This window comes from Babylonia areolata, chromosome 1 (assembly GCF_041734735.1).
Source record: "Babylonia areolata isolate BAREFJ2019XMU chromosome 1, ASM4173473v1, whole genome shotgun sequence".
In the NCBI taxonomy this organism is placed as follows: Eukaryota; Metazoa; Mollusca; class Gastropoda; order Neogastropoda; family Buccinidae; genus Babylonia; species Babylonia areolata.
The window spans coordinates 49,262,721-49,287,786 of record NC_134876.1 but is presented as its reverse complement, the minus strand read 5'-3'; the positions used below and the strand labels follow the sequence as shown (position 1 = coordinate 49,287,786).

Below are 25,066 nucleotides of genomic sequence, written 5' to 3'. Positions count from 1 at the left end.
TTTCCTCAGCTTTTCAATCGAATGTTTGGCATTGCACTTGGCCAATTGGTGAAGTTGCCGCAAACAATGTTTATCTAGTCTGAACGGCGGATATTTTTCTTGAAGTCACATGTACAATGTTTTGCAATATATCTCCCCTTGAGTTTCTAAGGTGGGCAGCAGCAAAGACTGATTGGTAATTTTCAGGCCCAAAGAGAGACAGAAAGAGAGAGAGTGAGCGAGACACAGAGAGACAGACACAAAACAGAGACAGACAGAGATGGTGAGATAATGAAATCGTGCATCATGTATTGCTCTCGCCTACTGTTGAAAGGCGATTGAAAATAGGGGATTACATCACAGCTATGGGGCTTAACAGTTCTGATATGATTTTCCTGCTGGATATCAAAGCTGAACGAATTCCCGTCAAAGGGAACACAGAGAGAAAAATAACCTTTCCATTACCAGCGCAAGCCTCCAAAACGTTTCTGGACTGAATCACAACCTCCAATCCTGTCAGATCATAATTATTCTGGTCATACACCGAAAAGCCCGAAATGAAAAAACCCCCCAAAACAACAACCAAAAACACAACAAAAAAACATTGCCACAATGTCATTTGATAACATGTTTGGGTCATTTCTCTACGACACATATACGGATCGGTAATTCAAAGAAAAATCGATATATTACAATATTATCATTTTTTTAAAATGTCATGAAGACTCAGGCTCAAAGATTTCTTCTTTCTTTTTTTTTTTTAAAATCAGAAACATCAATTCATTTGCAAACACAAAAAAGGGATTCGATCAGTCAAATAACAATTCGTCCAAAAACCATAATGCAAAACTGCAGTACACGATGTTACTTTGAAGGCGGAAACTTGAATTAAAAAAAAAAAATCAATCCCAGCTCCTCCACGATAGTTCCATTCCAATGAACACGTACAGAGGTGTGTTTCCCAAAGTGCTGGAGTGTACGCGGGGAGAAAAGGCAACAGAGTAATCCAGTGCAGTCGTCACAATCGAAACAATCCAAGCGCGACCAGTGGAGCAAGAAGCACGGCTTGAATCGATAGCACCAATCACTGACTTCACAACCGTACAGAAACACAACGTCAGAGCAAAAATTATGAAAAAAAGATACAAAAATAAATAAAAATACGACAATCATCCATGTTAGTCACTATGAATCCTCTGCTGCTTGCAAAGAGAACACTGGGTGTAAACTAGGGTTTGTGGACTGGTCGATATTTCTATGATGGAGTTCCATCCTTTGAATGGTTGGCTGCATTTGACTCGGCTGATCATATCCCTAGTATTGTTGACGGCAGTATCGACTACCGATTTGGTGCGGGAACATAACACAAGCATCTCTGTTGCACACTGCTAAGTAATTATGTATATACAGTTACATTTTGGGTCGTGTTTTTCGCTCACAAACATGTCTACGTCAAAAATGAAAAACAAATCACACACACACACAAAAAAAACAAAAACACCCGCCGACAAACGAAGATCCAAATCTTGACACACAGTTGTCAGATAATAACACCATACTGTTCAAACTTCGTTTTCAATGACTCTGACTGTTCAAATCGAACATGTGCGTACATCGCGCTCCGTTCTTTTTTTCCCCAAGTCGCTGCTTTACCTGCCCTCCCCTCAGATAACGACGCCTGGCACCACACCAGTTTAACACAGTCCCACCTAAAACCGGAGTAGGAGTTTTTCAGATCGCTGCGCACTGCTGCCTTAATACCTGCCACACACGCGAAGAGGACACTGAAGATTAAGACCCGTTTCCTCTGTTCTAGGTGTCGCCTGTCTGTGAGGTCAGGAGATGAGACTATCAATCAGAAACACACACACACACACACACACACACACACACACACACACATTCCGGAAACACCATGGTAAACCAAACACGAATATGACCTCCATTGCACAAGGCTTTCTGACCGTGCAAGTGACCACATGGTAAAATGTATGATGGTAAAAACCATGACCAACAACGAAGTCCACAAAGCGCAGGCGGCTGTACATGAGACGTCCTCTTGACTTCACACCGATCACCAGTGTGTGGGGTATACGCTTGGGCTGTGTGACTGAGCAGCTGAAGGAAACGGATCGCAACGATAGGCGAGTTCTAAAGCTGCTGATCCATGACCCCAGACGGTCCATCGTGTCAGAGTTTAGCGGCACAGTGCCAGGGAAGGACTGGAGGACAATAATAAATATCAACACAGCAGTGTCAGCACGGACTGACGTGACTCCGTGACCCCATTAAAAACCACGGTCATGCCTGGAGCGGTACAGTGTACTGATGGTTCAGCTGATGTAACCACAGACAAGGATCTGTTCTCACCTGGTTGCGTTCTTTTTTTTTTTTTTTTAACAACCGAAACACGGACATCAACTGCTGTGGTAGGGTTTTGGTTTAGAAACACACACACACACACACACACACACACACACACACACACACACACACACACACACACTGTTTTGTTGTATAAAAAAAATTCATCCTGAGCGCAGCCCACAAAAATCTTATTAAAGCACGAGTTAAAAACGCACTATTTACAAAACCACCACTTTATGCCGGAGTATATTATGACCAACAGAGCTGCTTTCTTGTCATTGATTCTGCCATGACAATCCCTCTGAATGCAAACGCAGGCTGTCAATACAACACTCTAGGAAAAAAGAAGAAGAAGAAAGAAAAAAAGAAAAAAAAAAGAACAAAAGAACTGTGGATCGTGGTTATGAATGGTTCGTTTCTTTCACCTCACTTGCATGCAGGTCAAATAGCACCTTTTTCTTTTGTCTTGCTTTTTTCTTGTTGCTTCTACTTGCCCTCTTCAATGGTAATTTTTCTCCCCAGTGCTTACGACATGTATGAATACAAGTGTTTTCTTGCGTTTTACGTGACGATGAATGTGATTTGTCTGGGCTTTTAATTCAACTCATTCAATAAAACGGTTTCCATGTCCATTCATTTGCAGAAACTGCAAGCAAAAGGGAACTAACTTATACAGTATTTCCGGTTGTGTCCACTGATGTCAACTTGGACGGAAAAAAAGAAGTTGATTTCTGTATATTTCTTGCGTTTTCCCTCATAAGAATAGCAAGGATGCTGTAAACTCCCTCCGGGTGAATGGCTTAAGTGACCCAGTGTATATTGTGTGTCGCGATTGTTCACGAGGAGAAAAAAAAAAGCATTACTAAAATTTGCAAGCAAAACATAAGTGATAACTTTACACATTTCTGTAAACACACACACACACACACACACACACACACACCCCGAACATTTTTTTTTAAGCATTTGAAGGAGCGTTTACGTGAATCTGGCTTGCGATCAAATAATTCTCTTTTCACAATCTTTTGGGAGCAGTTCATAGGTTACTGAGCTGTGAAGACCCTTAATTATATAACCTCTTTACTCACACACTGACACACAAAGATACACATAAAAACCCACGTGTCATATCTCATTTATTTTATTCCATCCTCTAATCGCGCGCTTTGAATGTCTCTTGATTTTTTGTTTCAACCTCGCAATGATTTTTTCCCCCTATTGATATGTAAGAAATTTAGGGAAGGGTCACATTCTATTACGTGTTGTACCCCGATTTGTATGTCCTTGATATTTTGCATTCAGGCGTATGGCTTATTGCGTGACAGAAGAAATAACAATGACACGGGATCTTCTGCTGTTCTCTGTTAATTATGTGTGCGTGTGCGCGCGCGTGTGTGTGTTCGTGTGTCTGTGTCTGTGTAAAACGGTGCAGCTATAACGAGTCACCGTTCGTGCGCGTATGTGTCTGTGCATGCGTCTGTGTATGTGTGCCTGTTTGTTTGTGTGCGTGCGTGTATACAGATGTGTGTGTGTGTGTTTGCGTGCGTGCGTGTGTATGCGTGCATCTGTATCTTTGTACATGTATTTGTGTATTTGTTCGTTGCGTTTGTCTGAAAGCGCGTTCGAGCAAGCACAGTGACAGGTGGACAAATCAGTCTTGTGATGTGCGTGGATCTGTCAAGCGTGTTGTTGCAACAAGGGGTATTTAGTGCCTGTTCGAATTGTCATGAACGACGAGGGGCCCACAAAGTGGCAATCATGCACTGAGTGGATTGGATTTGCTGCCCGACCTTACACAGACAAAATGTTTCCACGGAGTGCTGTCACGTTAATAATACACCTAACACGAGGCCCTCCCTCCCTCCAGGGCTGATCGAATGACAGTGTACGATACCCCCAGCAGGGCCATTATTACTGTCAAGGACCCAGCGTTTCTTTGCTGTCATGTCTTTCAGTGTTGTATCCAGCTGGTACCTTGGCGATGTGCGTGTTAGCACCCACCACACAAATAAAAAAAACAACAAAAAACACCCTAGCTCGCTGTCTTTTTGGTTTTATGTTTGCGTGACGAAAAGGATCCAGTGTCTGCCCTGTCTGACTGTCAGTACTCTATCTCTCTCTGTATATTGGGCTGTTGCTTTTATTCAATAAACCATCTGTGTGTCTCGAGTCTTAGAGTTCCTCTCCCTTTTTATGGAGACATGGTGAAAAAATGCTTTACAACTATCGAGTCTCTCTCTCTCTCTCTCTCTCTCTCTCTCTCTCTCTCTCTCTCTCAGAGCCAACGCTTTCTATCATGTTCGTCATCCCCCTTTACCCCTCAAATACATACGGCCAGTCAGACTGAGGTGGAGACACACAGACAGGGAGACAGACATGACACATGCAGTAGTAAGAGACGAAGACTGAGAGAAATACACACACACACACACACACACACACACACACACACACACACACACACACACACACACATGGAGGTCGCCGGAGAGACGATGAGGATGAAGAAGATGATTGGGAGAGAGAGAGAGAGAGAGAGAGAGAGAGAGAGAGAGAGAGAGAGAGAGAGAGAGAGAGAGAGAAGCTGAAAGACAGGTGTAGAGAGACAGAGGACCACAAGAAGTAAAATGACTACAAAAATGAGTCACCTACAGAAAAGACACACACAGCTTTCTGTTGAACGTTTGAACTACCAGTCCAAGGCAAGATTCCTTCCTGGTCATGGTATACGATCCATCTACTTTATCTCCTCTTCTCGAAGCTAAAGTCTACAGCCTTCAGAATTGAAACATACCTGCACGACCCTCCCACTGCCATGCAAGAAGACTACATGTTCTGTTTGCTCTAGCGTTGGGAATTTTTAGCAGCCATGCTTAAAGGCGGCGCTTTGTCGTCCCTGTTGCCAAACCTTGCTCAAACGTGATTAGCCTGTGTCCAAACCACCTCTTGTACCACTGAAGTCCGGACGCTAAGCCGGACAAACATTTACTTTGCCGGTCAGTTAGAAAGAACCCAAGACAGAAAAAGCGCAATCCTGTACAAAGGAATATATACATATCAGACTACATACTTATTATATTTGCCGCGTGTATGTAGAGACCAATTACTGCGCTAACTATTCCTTTCTTTCCCTAAGAGGCAGTGGGGGGAAGAGAGAAGTAGGCCCTATAGGTCGTGACCGACAAATACGAAGCAACTTTAACTATACATGAGTATAAAAAATAAAAAAAAAAAAAAAAAGCCCTTGCTCTCACTAAAACTTTACGAACTGTTCTTTGATCAAAAGCGAGAAGATAGGAAAATTTTTCAGCGTGTAAAGCGGGGCAGTTGGCATTCTTTTTGAGACTTTCAAGTCTAGGCCTTAAGACCTGCATCTTTCAAAAATAGCTTCACTCTCCTCTTCCTTCGCCTTCTTTCCGTCTACTGTTTATATGACCTTCTGTCTACATGTATTTAAAAGTTTTGTCTTTCATCCCTTTGATTTAGAGTTCTGCGAGTGTGTGAATGTTTGCCGTGAAAGCGTTTTGATCTGTCTCCGCACAATACTCGGTACAGTATAAGTATATTTATTAATATCGAAATATAATTTATCATTTCTTATCAATTCATTAATAGCATTTTTATCATCATCTTCACTGTTTCATTACTCTTATTCTTATAATAACAAGAAGAAGATGATGAGTTTTGACTCTACACACATGCACACACACACACACTCTCTCTCTCTCTCTCTCTCTCTCTCTCTCTCTCACACACACACACATACACACAAACGTAACAGTTTTAACCCCAAAGCGACGAAGATTACATACAAACATATCTGATGTCCTATCTTTCCATCAAAGTGCACCCTTACCTTTACTCTTTTCCATCTCTTTCCCATTGAAGCACGAACAAACACAGAGAGAGACGTTCGAACACAAAACCATCCTGTGGTTTCTGCCTCAGCAACCAGAGCATGCTCTCGCTACATCTCGGTCCATTGTGGCCGCTGACTGAATATTTGATAGACTTCCGAGATACGGAAGACAACAGAAGATCAGTTTGATTACCCACTGGTAGTCCTGAAGACATCCAACACAACCATTCCGGATCACTCCGTCAATACGGAGACTTCCTATGTGGTTTTTACTCCTCCATACACACAGTCCGAATTGGTGTCCTCACAATAATCATGTGTACTGCAGTTATCGTGACAAAGGTTTCGAGCACGTCTCAGTTAATGTTCGTGTTATGATATATATAAAACATTCCAAAACTGTGATAAGCGCCATTACCATCGTTTGTGCATCTTATCTTACACGTCGTTCGAGTCATGATAATCTTTATCTTTGGCTTTCTTTTGTAACACCACAACTAATACACAAACACAGACATAGACACAGGCACAGACACACACACGCACAAACACACACGCACACACACACGCACACACACACACACTGCGTTTGTGCGTGCATACCAAAGTGTAAAAAGACGTGCACGTCATGCGTGCGCACGTTCTCTGCAGATTTCTCGCACGCCACTTAACCGACTGTGCTCATATTTAGGTACCGTTTTAGTTCGTGTTGTTTACAGTTCTGTCGACAGCGAAGAATACGATGGAACCATATTTAAATATATCAGCTGATGTTATTTTTTAGACCATGACACACTCATTGTGTTTCCTGTTCAGTTGCAAAAACGTTCCACTGTTTTGTCTGTTTTGACTATGGTATGTATGTGAATGACTTGCTTTATACACTGCGCATACAAGCCTCTTTACTGATTTTAAAAAAAAAATTTTTTTAAAAATCTTGAACGCAATTCTGGACCATCATCTTACACTTCCGGAATTCATGTAACGTCAGCACTTGAGTGCCATGACCTATACCTTACATCAGGCTACGACCTACATATCCATTGTAGGGCTATAACCCGATCACTAATTAACGTGCCTTCAAAGAGAACCGGCGTAACAAGACACCCCAGGCATCAATTGTTCAGCAAGGTTTGCCCAGTGGAAGAGTCATGGGTGTAACACTGGCACACACACATGTACACACACACGAGCACGCGCGCGCGTGCACGGTGCATGAGTGGTGCCGAAGAAACGGTCAGCGCCATCTCTTGCTCATGCTGTGGAATCATAGCGTCAGGTTTTTCAGGTAAGCGTGCACACTACTATAGTATGACTAATAATCACCAAACACATCACTCTGAAAGAAAACTCAACATTTGTTTATTCTGTCAAGCATTCTTTTTCTTTTTGATATGGTGTTGTCTGTGTGGACAATGGGGTGGCTGTTTACGATGGATATGATTCCAGTCCATGAATTTTATGAGTGAAGTATAATTACTATGGGCTTCATAAAAATTGATCCATTGTGATAATAATAATAATCATCTTCATCATTATCGTCATTATTATTATTATGATTATTGTTATCATTATTGTCATAATTATCACCATCATTACTTTTGTTAGCATCATTACTATTGTTGTTGTTCTTGCTGTTATTATCATTATTATTATTACTATCTACTTGTTTGGAAACTGCAAAGGAAGCAAAACGCATGGAACAAAAATGTTTTTATCCACTCCTGGGTAGCAATTCGGAATTAAGGCCCCAACTATCATACCTGGTGAATGACCATCTGCATCGCCTACAGAATACTTGAACGAAAAATAGCAATAAACTGCTACCTGTTTTTTTTTTTTTCAATCTGCATAACTTGTACTGTAAGGAAACACGACAGCACGCATGTAAACAGGCTGTATCCAACACACACCGTAAAATGTTGGTTTAAGTATACAGCTGAGCACTTAATCGATAAGCTGAAGCGCAGTCAGTATCATTCTGGAGAAACTATTATCGCACAACTTGTTTCAACGCAGCATAATTACAATCAATAATAGATGATTCAACCGACAATGTTTACAGACAATATTTTGCCACCAAAATCTACGTATGTCACCAATCAGTTCACAGACAATATTTTGCCAGCAAAATCTACGTATATCACCTATCAGTTCAGACACTACAGACCAAAAGGTCCGGTTTTCTTGATCACCTAAGGCACAGCCGCATATGGTCAAATACTTCATGGCAGAAAGCCGGATAGCGACTATGACAGAGGCCCCAGACGGTAGTTCTGTCACACCACAAAATGATGCTAAAAGACGGGGTAGGGGAAGGGTTTCAGGGAAGGACTGGGAATAGGCATGGAGAGAAAAAAAACAATTAATGGGTGGGGCGGGGGTACAAGCTCAAGTTGGTGAGCTTGTCTTTCCCTCAGTGAAATCATCAACTGATCATCTCCACTGGTGTCGAAAGAAACATGTCCTTTCGCTGTTGTTACCTTCCATTCAATCTCTGAGTGACTGCCAGAAAAATAATAATTCTCTGTTGATGATAGTTTCTTTTCTAGATGGAAATGTGCACTCTAATGGGCAATGCAACTGCTGGCTGTTTTGACTGACTTGTCAGATGTTGCCTAAACAACTACCAGGACTTCTTTTCAGTCCGGGATCTTGATCAAAATTCTTACTGAAACTGTTCTGTAATATGAAAACCTGGCAAAACTGTAAAATAATCGCCGAAAAGATTACTAGACAATTAACTCTCCTGCACTTCATTATCATCATCATCATCATCATTACTGTTACTGTTGTTAAGTGATCTGGTTGCTGGTTATTAAAGTGTTACAAAGTCATCATTACTTGTTTCTTCATTTATTTTGGTATGCGGATTACAATGTGCTTACTTTCCCAGAGCAATAACACACACTTGTAAATATACCAAATATTTCAATTAAAAAAAAATAAAATAAAAGCAACAATAACAACAACAACAACACAAAGCACAAACGTGATACCCCTCATACATTCTTCTATACAAAAACAATTTTTTGAAATGATGAACAACACGAAGGGATACGATGTCTGGTACCTATGCGAAAAGGCGTGGTCAGTCATCGGAGGGATCTACGAGCAGCCGATGACAAAAACTGTCCAGGAGCCGTCAGGGATGCTGCTGCCCCCTTCCCTGATCTCCTTCTTGAGTCTTCGCCCCTCCCCCACCAACCCCCCCCCCCCCCCCCCCACCCCCACACACACACACCCCCCTCCCCCTATCCCCCACTCGCGCCGTAATCCCTTCCAACCTGAAGTCGATCCGTTGCCAAACTACATACGTAACAGGTCAATCTGCTCTGGTATCAGAATGCACGGGATGTCTGAGTATGGGATTCTGGGTCACCACTTTTGTGTCGTTCTGTCAGCAATGGAGGACTGAGAACGGAATGCTGTTATCCGATGTTCGCTTTCTGAATATCGTGCGGACAGATAAATTGACATATAGACAGGTAGATCAAACTGCCAGAAAGACAGACAGGCAGTTAGACTGCAAACTGACAGACAGATAAGAAGACAGACCAAAAAAACAGTGTTTCTGAAATATGAAATAATAGGTATGAACAAAGGTTTATGCAAACAGACGCAAACCCTCTGTCTGTATCTCTTTCATTATTGTCCGATTAAAAAGAAAAAAAAATATATATATAAAGCCTATGGGAAAAATTCGCGTAAAGAAGGCAACAACAACAACATTTCGTTAGCGTTCACATGCACGGTTGTAACGATATCGCCAACGTTAGCGTTCACATGCACTTCCGATAAGGTTTTGCCAACAAATGAATCATTAGGGTACGGGTACACCAAATTGCGAATGATCCAGTCAACGTGACCAGCTCATCGTGTTTTGTACAGATAGCAGATTGTACGATCTTCAAACGTAGCTCTTCTGTTTTTGAAGGAATTCTCCGATTGGTTGCACCAGGAAACGTTTGCCTAGTCCTTCTTTTCAACGTTTTTTCAACGGTTGAAATAACAGGGGTGCTACAGGGTAAATGCGAACGGGCAATTCTAATTGCAAACAATGTGTTTGGATATATGTGAACAATTGAAAAGCAGGCTTTGAACTCATTAGACACAAAATATCATTGGAACCGGCATTGCACTAAACTGTTGTACTGTTGGTTTTGATCACACACACACACACACACACACACACACACAAAAGCACACACATACATACACTCCCACACACGCGCGCGCGTGCGCATACACACGCTCACACATATACACAACCAGCAGAAGTTCATGAAGTACAGTCATGTGCGAGAATAATGATAATCATTCCTTTTTCCTTGTTCTCTCTCTCTACCTCTTTCTCTCTCTCTGTCTCTCATTTCGATAGTGTCTGGGTGCTGCAATGTCAGATTCTTCAGTCTCACACACATACAGACACACAGACACATATAAACACACACACACACACACACACACACATACACACACACACACACACACACACACACACACACACACACACACACAAACGAAATCAAATGGAACGAAACAGCTCTGGATCCAACACCTATACACCGAGCTACGTGCGACTAAACACAAATCCCGGGACGGTCGGAGCCCGAAGTTTATTTCATCGTTACGAAAGCCCACAAGCCTCCTTCACAGCAAGGCCAGGCAAACCTACCAATTACAGAGCCCACAACCCTGCAATTACACCAATGACTGGCAGCGGACCAACCCACCCCACCGCGCCTGCAAAGTCGTTCCTTCGTTTAATCCCTGTAAAGAATCTGAATTCTGGACCAGCCGGTGTGTGTATGTTTGCCTGCGAGCGAACCTACGTACGCACGCGCGCGCGCGCGCGCGCGCACACACACACACACATACACACACTCATACACGCACGCACGCACACGCACACAGAGACGCCCACGCACACACGCACGCACACAGACGCGGCACACACGCGCGTGCACACACACACACACACACACACACAACACACAGACACGCACGCAAACACACGCACACACACACGCGCGCGCGCCCACACGCAGGTGCTAAAAGATGCCAGTAAAATTAACCTAGACACGAAGTCCATGCATCAAGTGCGTTCAGCCGTCTTAAAAAACTAGATAAAAGCACTCGATGTTTTCTGTAGGTACCAGACACAGATCATGTCATCTGACTCCCAGAGTACATGTTAAGATTAGAAATCCTCTTTTTTTCTCTTCTCCAGAGTGTATTCATCCATTTTGATGGAGACTTGTCCACGGTTCATTCAAATACCGTTTATCCCTCAACAGAATATATTTCAGAGTTTTGATTTACACACTCTCAGAGGAAAATGTGTACATCAGGAACATATAAAAACCTATGAATGCATCTTTTTTCTTTTTCACACACACACACACACACACACACACACACACACACACACACACACACACACATTGTTTAACAAACATAGGTTCGGGCCGTACTCCAGATATCTCCATTTGTTCCCAAAGTGAGCACTTGAACGGTGCAATGAACATATAATCATCGATCAATATTCGCCATTTGTCTGCGATCATTAATCTTGTTTTATTTGCCTGGAAGCTAGCATGTCAGCTCATCAATCCTAATGCTTGCAAAATCCTCTCTTTGTGTGTATGTGTGTGTGTGTGAGTGTGAGTGTGAGTGTGTGTGTGTGTGTGTGTGTGTGTGTGTGTGTGTGTGTGTGTGCGTGCGTGCGTGTGTGCGTGCGTGTGTGAGAGAGCGGAAGAGAGAGAGAGAGGGGAGAGAGAGAGAATGAGACAGACAGAGAGAGAGAGAGAGAGAGAGAGAGAGAGAGAGAGAGAATGTGTTTGACAGAAAGGAAGAAAGCGTGTGAGTGTCTCTCTCTCTCTCTCTCTCTCTCTCTCTCTGTCTGTGTCTGTGTTTGTGAATGTGAGCGTGCGTCTATTGAATATCTGAACCCAGTTGTTGTTGTTGTTTTTAACTCCTTGTGATCTTTCATTTAACATGCATTCCAGTGCACTTGGTGTTTAGTTTTCAAAATCTGCTGCTAGTACGGCAGTTGCTGTTGGTGTTATATAATATTTTCCACCGTTGTCAGGTATCAAATATCAGAGCTCTCGCAATCATCAATAGGCTCTCTACAAAATCCTTTCTGCATGGAATACAGCCTCTTGGGGGAACGCTTAATCAAATTCAATTCAGTTTAGCGCCTCGGGCTTCATCAGCTCTGAGGACATACACGGAACAACCCAAGAAACCACCAAACCAATTATATACCACACTAAGCAGCGACACAAACGAAGTTTAAACTGGAACAAAAGTAAGGGAGATAACTGCATGAAATATAAATTATGCCTCCATTCTTTGAGCCATACTCTAATTAAACAATGACCCATGGACTGATTAATGTGTACAACGATGATGAACAATGTTGTTGCTCCCAATAATGATGGTGGCGACTGCGGCAAGCAATCATGATGATCGGAAATACTATATAATCTTTTCTCGAACTTGATGATTGTCAATACAATGTTTATCTTCTTTTTTTTCTAAATCAAATTGAAAACTGGTCAATGAAAGAAATAAATGGACACAAGTAACAAAAAAAAATACCAGGAAAGATAACAGTCCGTGTTCTTTCTGTGTGAGAGACAGATGAAAGCACTGAAGTTAACAGCAAAAAGTTTAAGAATATGTATGCATAAAGAGATCAGAGCAGAAACACTGAATGCATGTGCAACCAACTGACACAACACGAGAAGTGTAAATCTCAAACAAATACTTCAAGATATACGATGAAACAAGAAGCAGAACAATCTTAAGACTCTCTGTACAAGCAAAAACATAGAACACATACACGCGAACATGTACTGATACAAACACACACGCGCGCACGTACACACACACACACACACACACACACACACACACAAACACACGCACACGTATGTGCCCCCCCCCCCACAAACACACATATTCACCAACCCCTCATGACACATGCACGCGAAATATCATATCATGATAATAAAAAAATAACAAAACCTGACACAAAACAAGAGTATCACTGCACGTGACGATAAAGACAACTCACGTCCACAGCATCCCTCATGTCAAAGTTGGGCACAGACTTGTTGTCGGCAGGGGTTTTGCGGGACACGGACATCTGGTATGTGGTCTCCGAACCCTCACCCCCGTGCTCGCTCTGCGCGGCCTGGGCCAGCGACTCCTCCAGTATCTCCTGTGGGGAAACAGGACTAAGTAGTATGTTGTTGAACAGTATGATCGTCAGCCGTGTCCGTTTATGACCATCAGAACAGCAGAGGAGGCAACTGCTGTCCCGACTGTCTTGGCTAGAATTTGATTATAGTGGAGAGTGTCTTGCCCACGTTACAGCCCCACTCTCTCGACCAAAAGGGTTTTACGGCAGTTGGCACTGGGATGGTTTCCAAAGGCCAACTAACCCCCAGGGCTGCATAGAACAAAGAGCCAGAGCAATCTTGCTTCCTAGTTTCACAAAAGACTGTAAATGAATTCCTATCGATCGCCCTACACATTTACGTACGTACATAGGCATTCACGCACATAGACACAGACGCAGAACTGTTTCTCTCTTTCACACACAGAGGAATGAGCATACAACCCCACACACATCCACACATACCCCACACAGAGAAACACAACCACCACCACCACCACCACCACAGCCACCCTCTCTCTCTCTCTCAAAGCCAACGACAATAACAGAACAGAGGGAAACAAAGAAACAAGACAAAGGCTACCCACTATACCCTTCACTTCTCCCTCCACACAAGGATAAACACTGAAAAGAGGAAAAACGTTATCTGCCATCTGGCTTGGCCAGTCACACAATGACAGTAACAGAGAGACACATTGTTAACCACTCAACTGACCTCACACATTTTAAACTAGTTTTACTATGTCTGCTGACGATACATTTGTTTTCCGCTGTGACTATGTCAACTGAACGGAACATTAAATTTTGTTCACTATTTCGATCACTGAGGTTTGTCGATCTCCCTGTGCGTTTCAGTTTCAGTTTCAGTAGCTCAAGGAGGCGTCACTGCGTTCGGACAAATCCATATACGCTACACCACATCTGCCAAGCAGATGCCTGACCAGCAGCGTAACCCAACGCGCTTAGCCAGGCCTTGAGAAAAAAAAAGGTGAATAAATAACAGGTAAGCGTGCATAAATAAGTAAATAAATAAATAGATAAATAAATAAATAAATAATATCTCCCAGTGATACCATTCCTAAAGCAAGAAGACAAAAAGAAAACGACAACACTGTGAAAGAAAGTAAAAAATCAACAGAAAAGGTAAGTCATGAAAGAGAGAGAGAGAGAGAGAGAGAGAGAGAGAGAGAGAGAGGGAGGGAAGAGAGATATGGGACAAGTCAAGACAAAACAAAATTCTTTATTTTCCAGGATAATACACAAGCACTGATGCAGTTGTTGTTTTTTTTCCATCCAATCTTCACCCTTATCTGTCTGTCATTACACAATACTAAAAAAAACACACGGCATAAGTATAATATCACATATGGAGAAAGAAACTATAAGAATGTTGTTGCATGTGAGTGATGATGTACAAATATACTGATAATAGATCCATATGGCAATAATGGGACAGCATTCCTAGAAAGTTAGAGAGCGTGCATGACAGAGAGAGAGAGAGACAGACAGACGGACAGAGAGAGAGAAACAGGCAGAAAGAGAGAGAGAGAAGCAACTTTTAAATGCTAAAGGTTTTACTGGTTTTATGGCTCTAAGCCAGCCAGTAAAAGCTTTGGGACAGGCAAAGAGCCAAATGTGTGTGTGTGTGTGTGTGTGTGTGTGTGTGTGTGTGTGTGTGTTTGGGGGAGGGGGCTTTCTCAACCAGGCTATAACTGATACCAAATCTGATATGGTCTTAAAAAACAAAGCATCTAGTGTAGTCTAGCGTAGTGTAGTCTAGTGTAGCACAGTATAGTATAATATAGCAAAGTATTACTTCAGTACTAGTTTACTGCAAGACAGTACAATACAGTACAGTACAGTACAAAAAATTACAGTTTTAATTACCATTGTATTGTGTCCAACGTGGGCATATTACTACAATGCAACAGCTCTATTATTCAGATATTATTGGATCAAATTATGCTGGAGAGAGTAATCATAATGTGTTGGAGTGGCATATACAATTATATTATTACCTGATCAGCTGGTATTAGGTTCAAGAAAAAATATTTGTTTGGATCTCCTTCTCTGTCTTTCTCTCTCTGTCGCTCTCTGTTTATACATATACTGCTTTGTTTTAATTTTTTTATTTTTTTATTTTTTAATTTTTTTTACTGACTGCTTCTTCCACAGTTTCTGTGCCCATCCCCAACCCCCTACTCCTCTCTTTTTTATTTGCAACTCTGTTTCAGTTTCAAGGAAGCGTTATAGCGTGTGTACTGATCCATGTACACCACACCACATCTGTGTTTCGAAAGAGAAATATGAAGCAGACAAATGCCAGTCCCAACACACTGGCCTGGCCTGAACTCTTTTGTGACAGTATACATGTATGAACTGTGGTGTTTTGGAGGGACGATTTTGTACTTGCTGAAAAAGTAAAGACTCCGAAGGACTGAGTAATTTCTACATGCAAATATTTCATCAATCCATCGTGGATTGTTTCAAATCTTTCCAAACTCCTTGACCCTAGCAGCACCGACGTTTTCTAATGTACTTGCTGTGTATTGAAAGCTCAGGTGGAAAGGGTTTAGCCAACAATCTGACACAAAGCCACACTGACAACCCAACTGATTGACTGACTGACCTCCTGTTTGCTCAAGGCGTAGTGGACGGCGCTTTTGACCAACAGGTCCGTGATGACCTCTTTCTGGGTGTCCTTGTCCAGGGCCGAGTAACTGATCTCCTTCTGCAGCCCTTCCTTGCTGGTCCGGATCACCCGGATTGAGCGCTTCGTGTCCGGCCGCCGGATCATCTGTCCGTCCGCCCCTTCCTCGTCCTCCTCTTCCAGAATACCCCCTGGAAAAAAAAATCAATGGTGTTTTTGTTGAAGTTGTTGTTGTTGAGCAATCTTCTGTGTCTCTATTCTGAAGCTGAATCACTTCAGTTGATTACTCTTCTCGGGTGGAGAGTTGCAGCTGCATTGTTTTTATAAATATAGATCGAGTATTAGCTTCAATTTCTATTGATTTTTTTCCCTTTCTTTGTGTGTGTGTGTGGGGGGGGGGGGGGTCATTATTTCTTTGCTTGAAATTCAGTAGGCTGCGTCGTCACAATGCAAAACAACCCATATCTTTTTTTTTTCTGTACGTGTATTTGTTTTTCACTAACGAAGTGAACTTTTCTACATATCTTTTTGCCGGGGACAACCGTTTCTTTGCTTCACCATGGGTTCTGTTATATTCATTAAGTGCATGCTGAGAGAGAGAGAGAGAGAGAGAGAGAGAGAGAGACAGAGACAGAGAGACAGAGACAGAGAGACAGAGACAGAGAGTCTAACGTGGGCAGCCCAACGGCACAGAATGATAGGGGAGACAATAGGACGACAAGAAAGACGGCATCCAACAACATGACTTTACAACCGTACACACCACCGCCCACTTTCATGATTTCCTATCTCACTCTGCACTTTTACACCCCATCCTTCCCCAACATACTCCTCATCATGTGCGTGAATATCTTTGTATTACACGTTTAGATATTTCCACTTTTCCTGCTTGCGTTTCACTTATTAAAAAAAAAAAAAAAGGCTTTTTGGAAACATGTGAAACTAAGCTGTTAACACGAACCAGATGGTGCACCTAAGTACGTGTCTTAATATTTAACTATTCTAAAATGAAGGGAAAAAGTTGTTTTTTTTTTTCTTCAATCCACTAAAGTGCCAACACATATATCTGTTATTATATAAAGAAGTACCCCCTCCAATTCATGGCTCCCCCCCCCCACCTCCCCCCGCCCTCTCTTCTGCCCCCAAACCACTGACCAAAGTCTGGCTCCCTGAAGAAGGTGTACCCAGACAGACTGCCCGGGGTGAGCAGCATGTTCTTCATTAGGCGGTAAGGCTGAGGCATGTTGGACAGGTCCTCATGGAACAGGTGGCGTCTCAGGTGGGGCAGGAACAGGTTGTAGTGGAACAGGGACCTCTCTGTCAGGTATCCTGAGAGGAAAAAGAAATCCTGGTGGTAAGTATCGTGAGAGGGGAACAAAATCCTGATGTAAATATCCTGAGGGGGAAAAAGACATCCTGATGTAAGTATCCTGAGGGGGGATATCCTGACGTAAGCATCCGTAGAGAAAAAAAAACTTCCTGATGTGAGTATGTTGTAGAAAAAGACGTCCCTGACATAAGTATCCTGAGGGGAGATATGTTGACGAAAGCATCCGTGGCGGGAAAAAAAACAACATCCTGGCGTAAGTATCCTGTTTGAAACGTCATCCTGACATACGAATCCTGAGGGGGGGGGAAGACATCCTAACGTACGTATCCCGCGGGGAAATGGCATCCGAACATAAGTATCCCCATGAGAAAAAGACACCTGGATGAAAGCATCCTGATGGGAAAAAGACATTCAAACGTAACTATTATTCATAGCCAGATGATAAAGCCACGCAATCCAATTTCCTTCGTTGAAAACGTTGACATGTATCTACATTTTACATTCACAGGTGTCACTGAAATACATGCAGATGTCAATAGTTTGAACACTTCACACCTTACGAAACGTGAGCTGTCATATCTCCGTTATTAGCGATGATGCATACGGCAATGGTCAGGTTCCAATGATCCAACTGAACATGAACTTCAGAATCTTTAAACCATGTGTAAATTATCTGTTTGTGTGGTACTGAGCTGTGTTGCACATTGCTGCATCGTATCTCATGCTGTATGCATACCATTTACATGCTGTTAATTTTCATGTAAAAACAAACAACTTCATTCCGTTCATTCACTCAAATCCTGCAGCACATACCCATTCAATGTTCACGAGGTTCTTAAAAGGTGTGTGTGTGTGTGTGTGTGTGTGTGTGTGTGTGTGTGTGTTTGTGTGTGTGTGTGTGTGTGAGTGTGTGTGTGTGTGTGTGTGTGTGTGTGTGTGTGTGTGTGTGTGTGTGTGTGTGTGTGAGTGTGTGTGTGTGTGTGTGTGTGTGTGTGTGTGTGTGTGTGTGTGTAGACATACCTTTACTGACGACAGTCTCGAACACTTGGTCGTCCCAGTTCTTTGTCCAGGTGGACAGGTAGCGCTTGGCGGAGTAACCAGGGCGGATCTGCCGCTCCCACTGCTCTCGTCGACGATGGATGAATTTCAGGTACATTTTGTCGTCGTCGTCGTTGTAGCTTTGCTGTTTACACAGTCCCATTATTTGTTTCTTTTTTTAAAAATAAAATATTGATAGTTATAGGTATCAGTGCTGAAAACAAACAAAAGAGCTGGTTCTGGCGTTCTATAGCTAATACAGGACTTGTGGTGAAGGGGCAGATGTTGTGCAAATGACTCTGTAATGAGCTTACACCTGTGTCCGACGATTGGCGCGTTATCAGTATCCCTGTTTTTTTGTGTTTTTTTAAATGCGGGCTGGTTATGATTTACATCATTATCTGCTTTATCAAGAAAGGACAATGCAAACCTCTCGATCGGCGCTTCTCTTAAAACATCGATTTCACTATACTCACATCAACAGAGTAAAATGCTGCACAGCAAAACACATCACAATCACCATGCACCACCATACTCACCCTGGCACCGTACTGCAGAATGGACTTGGCCAGGTCATCCACGGTCTTCATCACCATGGCCGTCTCGTCCTCGTTCAGACCCCCTTGCTCGCCCAGCGAGGCCGACTGGAAAGGGTGGTGGCGGCGGGCCCTCTTCTTCAGCTGCTCCTTCTCGTTCGTCTTGAGCGCCATGTCCTCCGAGAAGAGCAGCAGTGCCCCTTTCCGCGTGGTGAAGGTCTTGGGCAAAGGGATCTCGGCGCCATCGCGTGCCGAGCGCATGGAGTTGCGGGGGCTGGTCTCCGCGAAGTGGTAGCTTGGCTGGATGGGGGGCAGGTAGTAGGGGCGGTCCGCCGCGAAGTTGAAGTAATCCTGTCACGGGTGACAAAAAAGGAAATTGTACTTCTGCTAGTTGTGTGTGTGTGTGTGTGTGTGTGTGTGTGTGTGTGTGCGTGTGGTCGTGTGTGTGTGCGTGTGTGTGTGCGCGCACGCGCGTGCGTGCGCACGTGATTGTGTATGACGTATCATACTTGAATGCACTAACATAATTTTTTAATGTAAAACTTTCATTTTCAAAAGCCATGAGCTCCCTGTCTGGGAGGTGTAAGCGTCAGTCTACTGCACCATCATTAAACACGAGGACATGATGCTGGGAAAAAACAACAACAAAAAAACACGGCAATGGTCATCACTGACCAGGACACATGAAAAGAAGAAACAGGAAAAACAAAAACAAAAAGTCTTCGCGCAAAATTAATCTCTTCTCTTCTTTCACTCTCTGCGTCTGTCCCTATCTCGTACTCACTCACTCGCCTTCTCTGTTTCTCTTTCTGATAACAACAACAACAACAAAAAATTAAATAAATAAATAAAATAAAACCAAAAAATAAAACAAAACAAAAAACAAACAAACAAACAAAAAAAAAAAAACACACAAGGAAATCAACTGAACTGGACAGTTAATTACTTTCGTGGTTGAACAGGAGCAATCATATATCCACAAGCATTTTTTTTTGTTTTTTTTTAATTTGCTGTCTTCAGACTTGCAAATACCTAGACAAGGAAACAAATCATAGGGCCAACGCATACTATGTATGCAGTCTTGCACGCACAGACAATCAAAACAACTGGTAAAAGACCTGCTGGTAAATGCTCATGACAGCTATGATGGACTATTTAACATTTTGAATTCTGCGATCGGACAACTCTCGCGCGCACACATAAACGTGAGGGCGTGAGACAGGGAGAGAGAGAGGGGGGTGGGGGAGAGAGAGAGAGAGAGAGAGATATCGACAGACAGGTAGACAGAGACAGACAGACATTAAGAAACATGCAAACAGGTGCTCTCACTCAAACAGTCCATGAAAAATCATAAAGCAGACCAAGCAAGTAGAACTTTATGCTTTCAGCCACAGAGTCCATGAAAGATCATTAAGCAGACCATGCAAGAAGAATAGTGTGCTCTCTCTTTCTCTGCCAGAACATGGGAAAGATCATCAGGCCGTCCATGCAAGTATAACGTTAATTGTGTCCTCTATCCATGCAAACAGAACAGTGTGCCTCTATCCATGGAAATAGAACAGTGTGCTCTCTATCGCTCTAACAGTTAGTGAGCAGATCATTCATGTAACCTGCACAAACATTAACTATTTGTATAGTCATGCGAGTAGATAAGTGCTCTCTCTCTCTCTCTCTCTCTCTCTCTCTCTCTCTCCATTTTTCACCGCCTTGAACCGTTCAGCAAGTCTTTAATTCCAGCCGCTAATCCTGCAAGTATACAAACGAATGGAAACACATGGGCGTCAAAACAAAGGAGGAAAGAGAAAGATGGAAAAACCGCATGCATAAATATAACGTGAAACGAAGTCAGTACCCGCAAAGAGCATAAAGATATTGATGACTGGTATCCACAGAGAGCATAAAGGTATCAGCACTGCATTGATTGTAAAATCAATGAGTGAATGACTCATGCATGATCAATGTGCAGAAATCGATTAGGTCAAGAAATGATCCGTGCAGTGTCATGCATGCTGAGACTTGAAACAGCAACAAACAAACAAAACAACAATCAAGATGATGACCAATATATATGACCAGGCATATCACAACTACTTCTCCATTTCCAAGCATGTTTTAACACTCCTTTTGTTTCTCCCATATTGGTTATTATTATTATTATTATTATTATTACTATTATAACTATTATAACTATTATTATTATTATTTTACATTTCTGGTCTTTTCTGTTTCTGTTTTTCTGTCTTCCATCTGTTTCAATGATTTTCTCTTTTAATTATCCCCTCTTCTTTTCTTTCCACCCACCCATCCTCCTCCCTTTCATTTTCATTATCTTCAATTATTGTGCCACTCTTTCTTTCTTTCTTTCTTTCTTTCCTTCCTCCCTTTCCCTGTGTCATTTTGTCTGCCCGTGTCTTTGCTCTCGTCCCCTTTCCTTCTTTCTCTTTCTTTTCTTCTACATGTTCTCTTCCTTTCTTTCTGTTTGTTCCATACTTTCCTCCAGTTTCTTCTTTCTTTTCCTGTGTTCTGATCATCCTCTCTCCTTTCTTTTTTTTCTTCTTCTTCTCTTCATTTCCCCATTTCTTCCTTGTCATTCTTTTGCACTTCCTTTCTTTCTTCAATTTCCTTTCTTTATTTTTTTTTTATTTTCTCAATTTTCATTCTATTTACAATTCAAAACTTTCATTTTTGTCCTGTTGACTTAAAGACAAACAATGAATCCTAATTTGTGGAAGCAGAAAGACAAATCTTTTAAATCTTCTTCTTCCTCCCCATACCACTACACACTAATCAAAACTCCTGACCCCCTGCCCCATCCCCCCCCCCCCCCCCCCCCCTCGACCCCCTCTTCCCCCAAACTCTCTTCTTCTTTCTCTTCTCGGAGGAAATTAAGAAGACAAAAGATCGATCAAAAAGAAAAAAAAAACATCCTCATAATCACAGTAAAAATTATTTTCCATCCTTATGACACCACTTCAACCATATCTCCATTTGTTTCCAGTAGTTTCACTTTCTTTTAACAATCTTTATTTCAGTAATAATTCACATTGGGAAAGCCATTCAGAGACAGAGAGAGGGAGACTGAGAGAGAGGAAGAAAGAGAAAGAAAAACAGACAGACAAACAAACAATTAGACAGAGACAAAGGCAATAGAGACAGAGACAGACAAAAAGAGAGATACAGCAAAGAGCACAGAGCGGGAGATACAGAGAGAGACAGAGAGAGAGAGAGAGGGAGAGACAGAGAGACAGACATAAAGGCAAAGAGAATGAGTGATGCAGGGAGACACTGAGACAGACAGAGACAGAGAGAAGTGATGGAGAGAGAGACAGATAGTGACAGAGACAGCGAGTGAGACAGAGGCTTTGAGACAGACAGAAGCAGATAATGACAGAGACTTATACAAACTGAGAGAGGCAGACAAAGACAAAAAAAAGAACCTGCAAATGAATATTCCATGTTTTGTGATGCTTATGCAAATATCTCCATAATGAAGAAAGAGGTAATTGCAAAAATGAAAAACAAACAAACATGGCACAAAGAAATAGACATGCATGCATGGGCAAAGAAGAAAGAAAGAAGAAAATAGAGCGAAATGCATACCAGGGCAAACAAAGAGCCTTTAAATACAAAATGGAAAAAAAAAGACATGCTAGCTATCTTGAGTGCAGCATTTTACCTCCGGCAGTCCCAGTTCATTCATCTTGAAATCCTGCACCTCGGAAATAAAAACAGCACACATACAACATGTCTCCACCGGCTGATATCAATGACTTGTGCACACAGCCGTGCGTGCAAACACTATAATTCTGCGCCCTTGATCCTTTTCAGCTTCAGTTAGTTGGCTTCCCATGATCAGTTCCACTAGACATCACTTCGCCCTCCCCCTTGCTATTAACTTCAATCCCTAACTCAAGCGGCAGCAGTGTATAATCAATAATGTAGAAAAAAACAGTTTGCTGGCACACTGCGGTTGTCCAACACCAAGCCATGGGTGGAAGAGTGTGTGTCAACAGTCGGTCGTGCTCTGGTTTCCCCCCCTGTGAATTATTCATTTGTCTGATGTCAAAGCCTGTGAAACGATGTATTGATTTTTTTTTCTTCTTTGGTAAAACAATATGGCTTGTTTTCATTGATTTGCTGTCAATACTATCTGTTAAATTAGCAAAGCACACAATTTGCTGAGGCAACAGACTTAGATTTTGTTTTTTCTTTTTTTCCTTTTTTTAAAATTTCAATCAAGAGTGTGTGATGTGTGTGTGTGTGTGTGTGTGTGTGTGTGTGTGTGTGTGTGTGTGTGAGTGAGTGAGTGAGTGAGTGAGTGAGTGATGTGTGTGTATGTGTGTGTGTGTGTGTGTGTGAGTGTGTGTGTGTGTGTGACTGAGTGAGTGAGTGAGTGAGTGAGTGTGTGTGTGTGTGTGTGTGTGTGTGTGTGTGTGTGTGAAGAATTTTTGCACACATTCACTTTATCATAAGCACTTTCACTGCTGATGATTATGTTGTTTCATACAATGAATTGCCTTGTATCATTTTTTCCACTGTATTGTATCATTTTCTTGTTTCACTGTGTCTTGCTGTTTCCAAGAATGGAATTCTGCCTGCTGTCCAAGAGGAGACACCATAAACACATTATTGTTCAACTCATTTTTTTTCTCTTCTTCTTCATCTTTATTTTTCCTTGTTTTGCTTGAATATAATGATAAATTGATTTTGAGTATATTCATGTATTCTTGAGGTTGTATTCCTTAATATGGTTCAGTTTTGTGCATCCAACCTTATGCTCAAGTCTGTCTTGCAGGCTGTGTTGTTCTGCTGATCTGATTCTATTGACATGTCACTTCTCTCAATCATGTGTGTGTGTGTGTGTGTGTGTGTGTGTGTGTGTGTGTGTGTGTGTGTGTGTCTGTCTGTCTGTCTGTCTGTCTGTCTGTCTGTCTGTGGCTGTGTGCACATGAGCGGACATGTGTGTTTAAGTCACTAATTATACTGATGTCATTTTCAAAATAATTCACAGCTGTATTACAGTATTATTTCTGACAAATCTCACAATGTAGTGATGGTAAATCAGCATATACTTTTATTACAAATCACAATGGTCAGCATAGAAAGTGTATGCTCCATGAAAATACAACATGACAAATCAACCATTAAATGCCCCCAAATCCCACAATCATCATTAGCATTATCATCTTCCACATTATCACGTTGGTGATCTTTCTGACTTGTGCATCACCTGTTCCTCCTTTCAATCACTATGACCATCATGACTGTTACTATTGACTTTATTGCTATCAAGTCTGTTGATAGCCTGATAATTGTTGCAGTCATTTATATAATCTTGTTATCATCTATCAGTAATAAGCAAATGAATCAACAATCAACATCAAAATGGATTCAGAGGTGACCTGCTCCCATATCTGCAGAGACAAAATTTTGATATGTAAATGTACATACACATTGACTAAAATTTCACTACACACTTACACACACACACACACACACACACACACACACACACACACATGCACACACAGAGAGAAATCACATGCAAACTCTTTTACTTCACACACACCAGCATGTATGACACAATCACTTCAACTGAAAATATATAACCGATTTATAATCTAAGATCTGTATTTTGTCTGAAGCATGCCACTTTTTTTTTTTCTTAAAGCTTGGCAACAATCCCACATTGATAGGAGTGCTGACAAAGTTTAAAAAAAAGAAAAGAAAAAAAGTGATAGGGAAAGAGAGGGTCTATTCATAACTCTTTTTTTTTTCTTTTTCCATAAAGTGGCTGCCATTGTTCAGCTTGACAATGTTGACCTGTCAGTTCTAACTGGAAAAGCCAGTTGATCTAGTGCATTGCGTGAAGTTCGATGCCAAATGCATAATTACTTTTTTTTAATGAATCTATAATTTCAATATGCACTGATACACATATATGTTAGTAATGAGTATAAAACAGAAAATTAGCTTAAGTACATAAAGGTAACTTATCAAAACAGAAAATCAGCTTAAGTACATATATAAGTAACTTATCAAAACAAAATTAATTACCTCACACTTTGCACAATAACATAAAGACTGTCCCTGTTAACTAATAAAGAACCAATCC

General features: G+C 41.8%; 1 protein-coding gene across 5 annotated transcripts in view; it reads right to left on the bottom strand.

The window, feature by feature from the left end:
• The window catches only part of LOC143283663 (uncharacterized), a 101,113-nt gene that overhangs the window by 75,414 nt on the left and 633 nt on the right, over nucleotides 1-25,066 (bottom strand). For 4 of the 5 annotated variants that reach the window (XM_076589881.1, XM_076589886.1, XM_076589903.1 and 1 more), the window contains exons 2-7: nucleotides 22,628-22,660; nucleotides 18,955-19,302; nucleotides 18,398-18,560; nucleotides 17,203-17,376; nucleotides 16,027-16,238; nucleotides 13,293-13,439 (exon numbers count right to left, since the gene is read on the bottom strand). In XM_076589881.1, the coding sequence (XP_076445996.1) occupies nucleotides 13,293-13,439; nucleotides 16,027-16,238; nucleotides 17,203-17,376; nucleotides 18,398-18,560; nucleotides 18,955-19,302; nucleotides 22,628-22,660 (1,077 nt within the window). The remainder of the gene's footprint in view (nucleotides 1-13,292; nucleotides 13,440-16,026; nucleotides 16,239-17,202; nucleotides 17,377-18,397; nucleotides 18,561-18,954; nucleotides 19,303-22,627; nucleotides 22,661-25,066) is intronic. The other variant, XM_076589894.1, reaches the window with a different exon arrangement.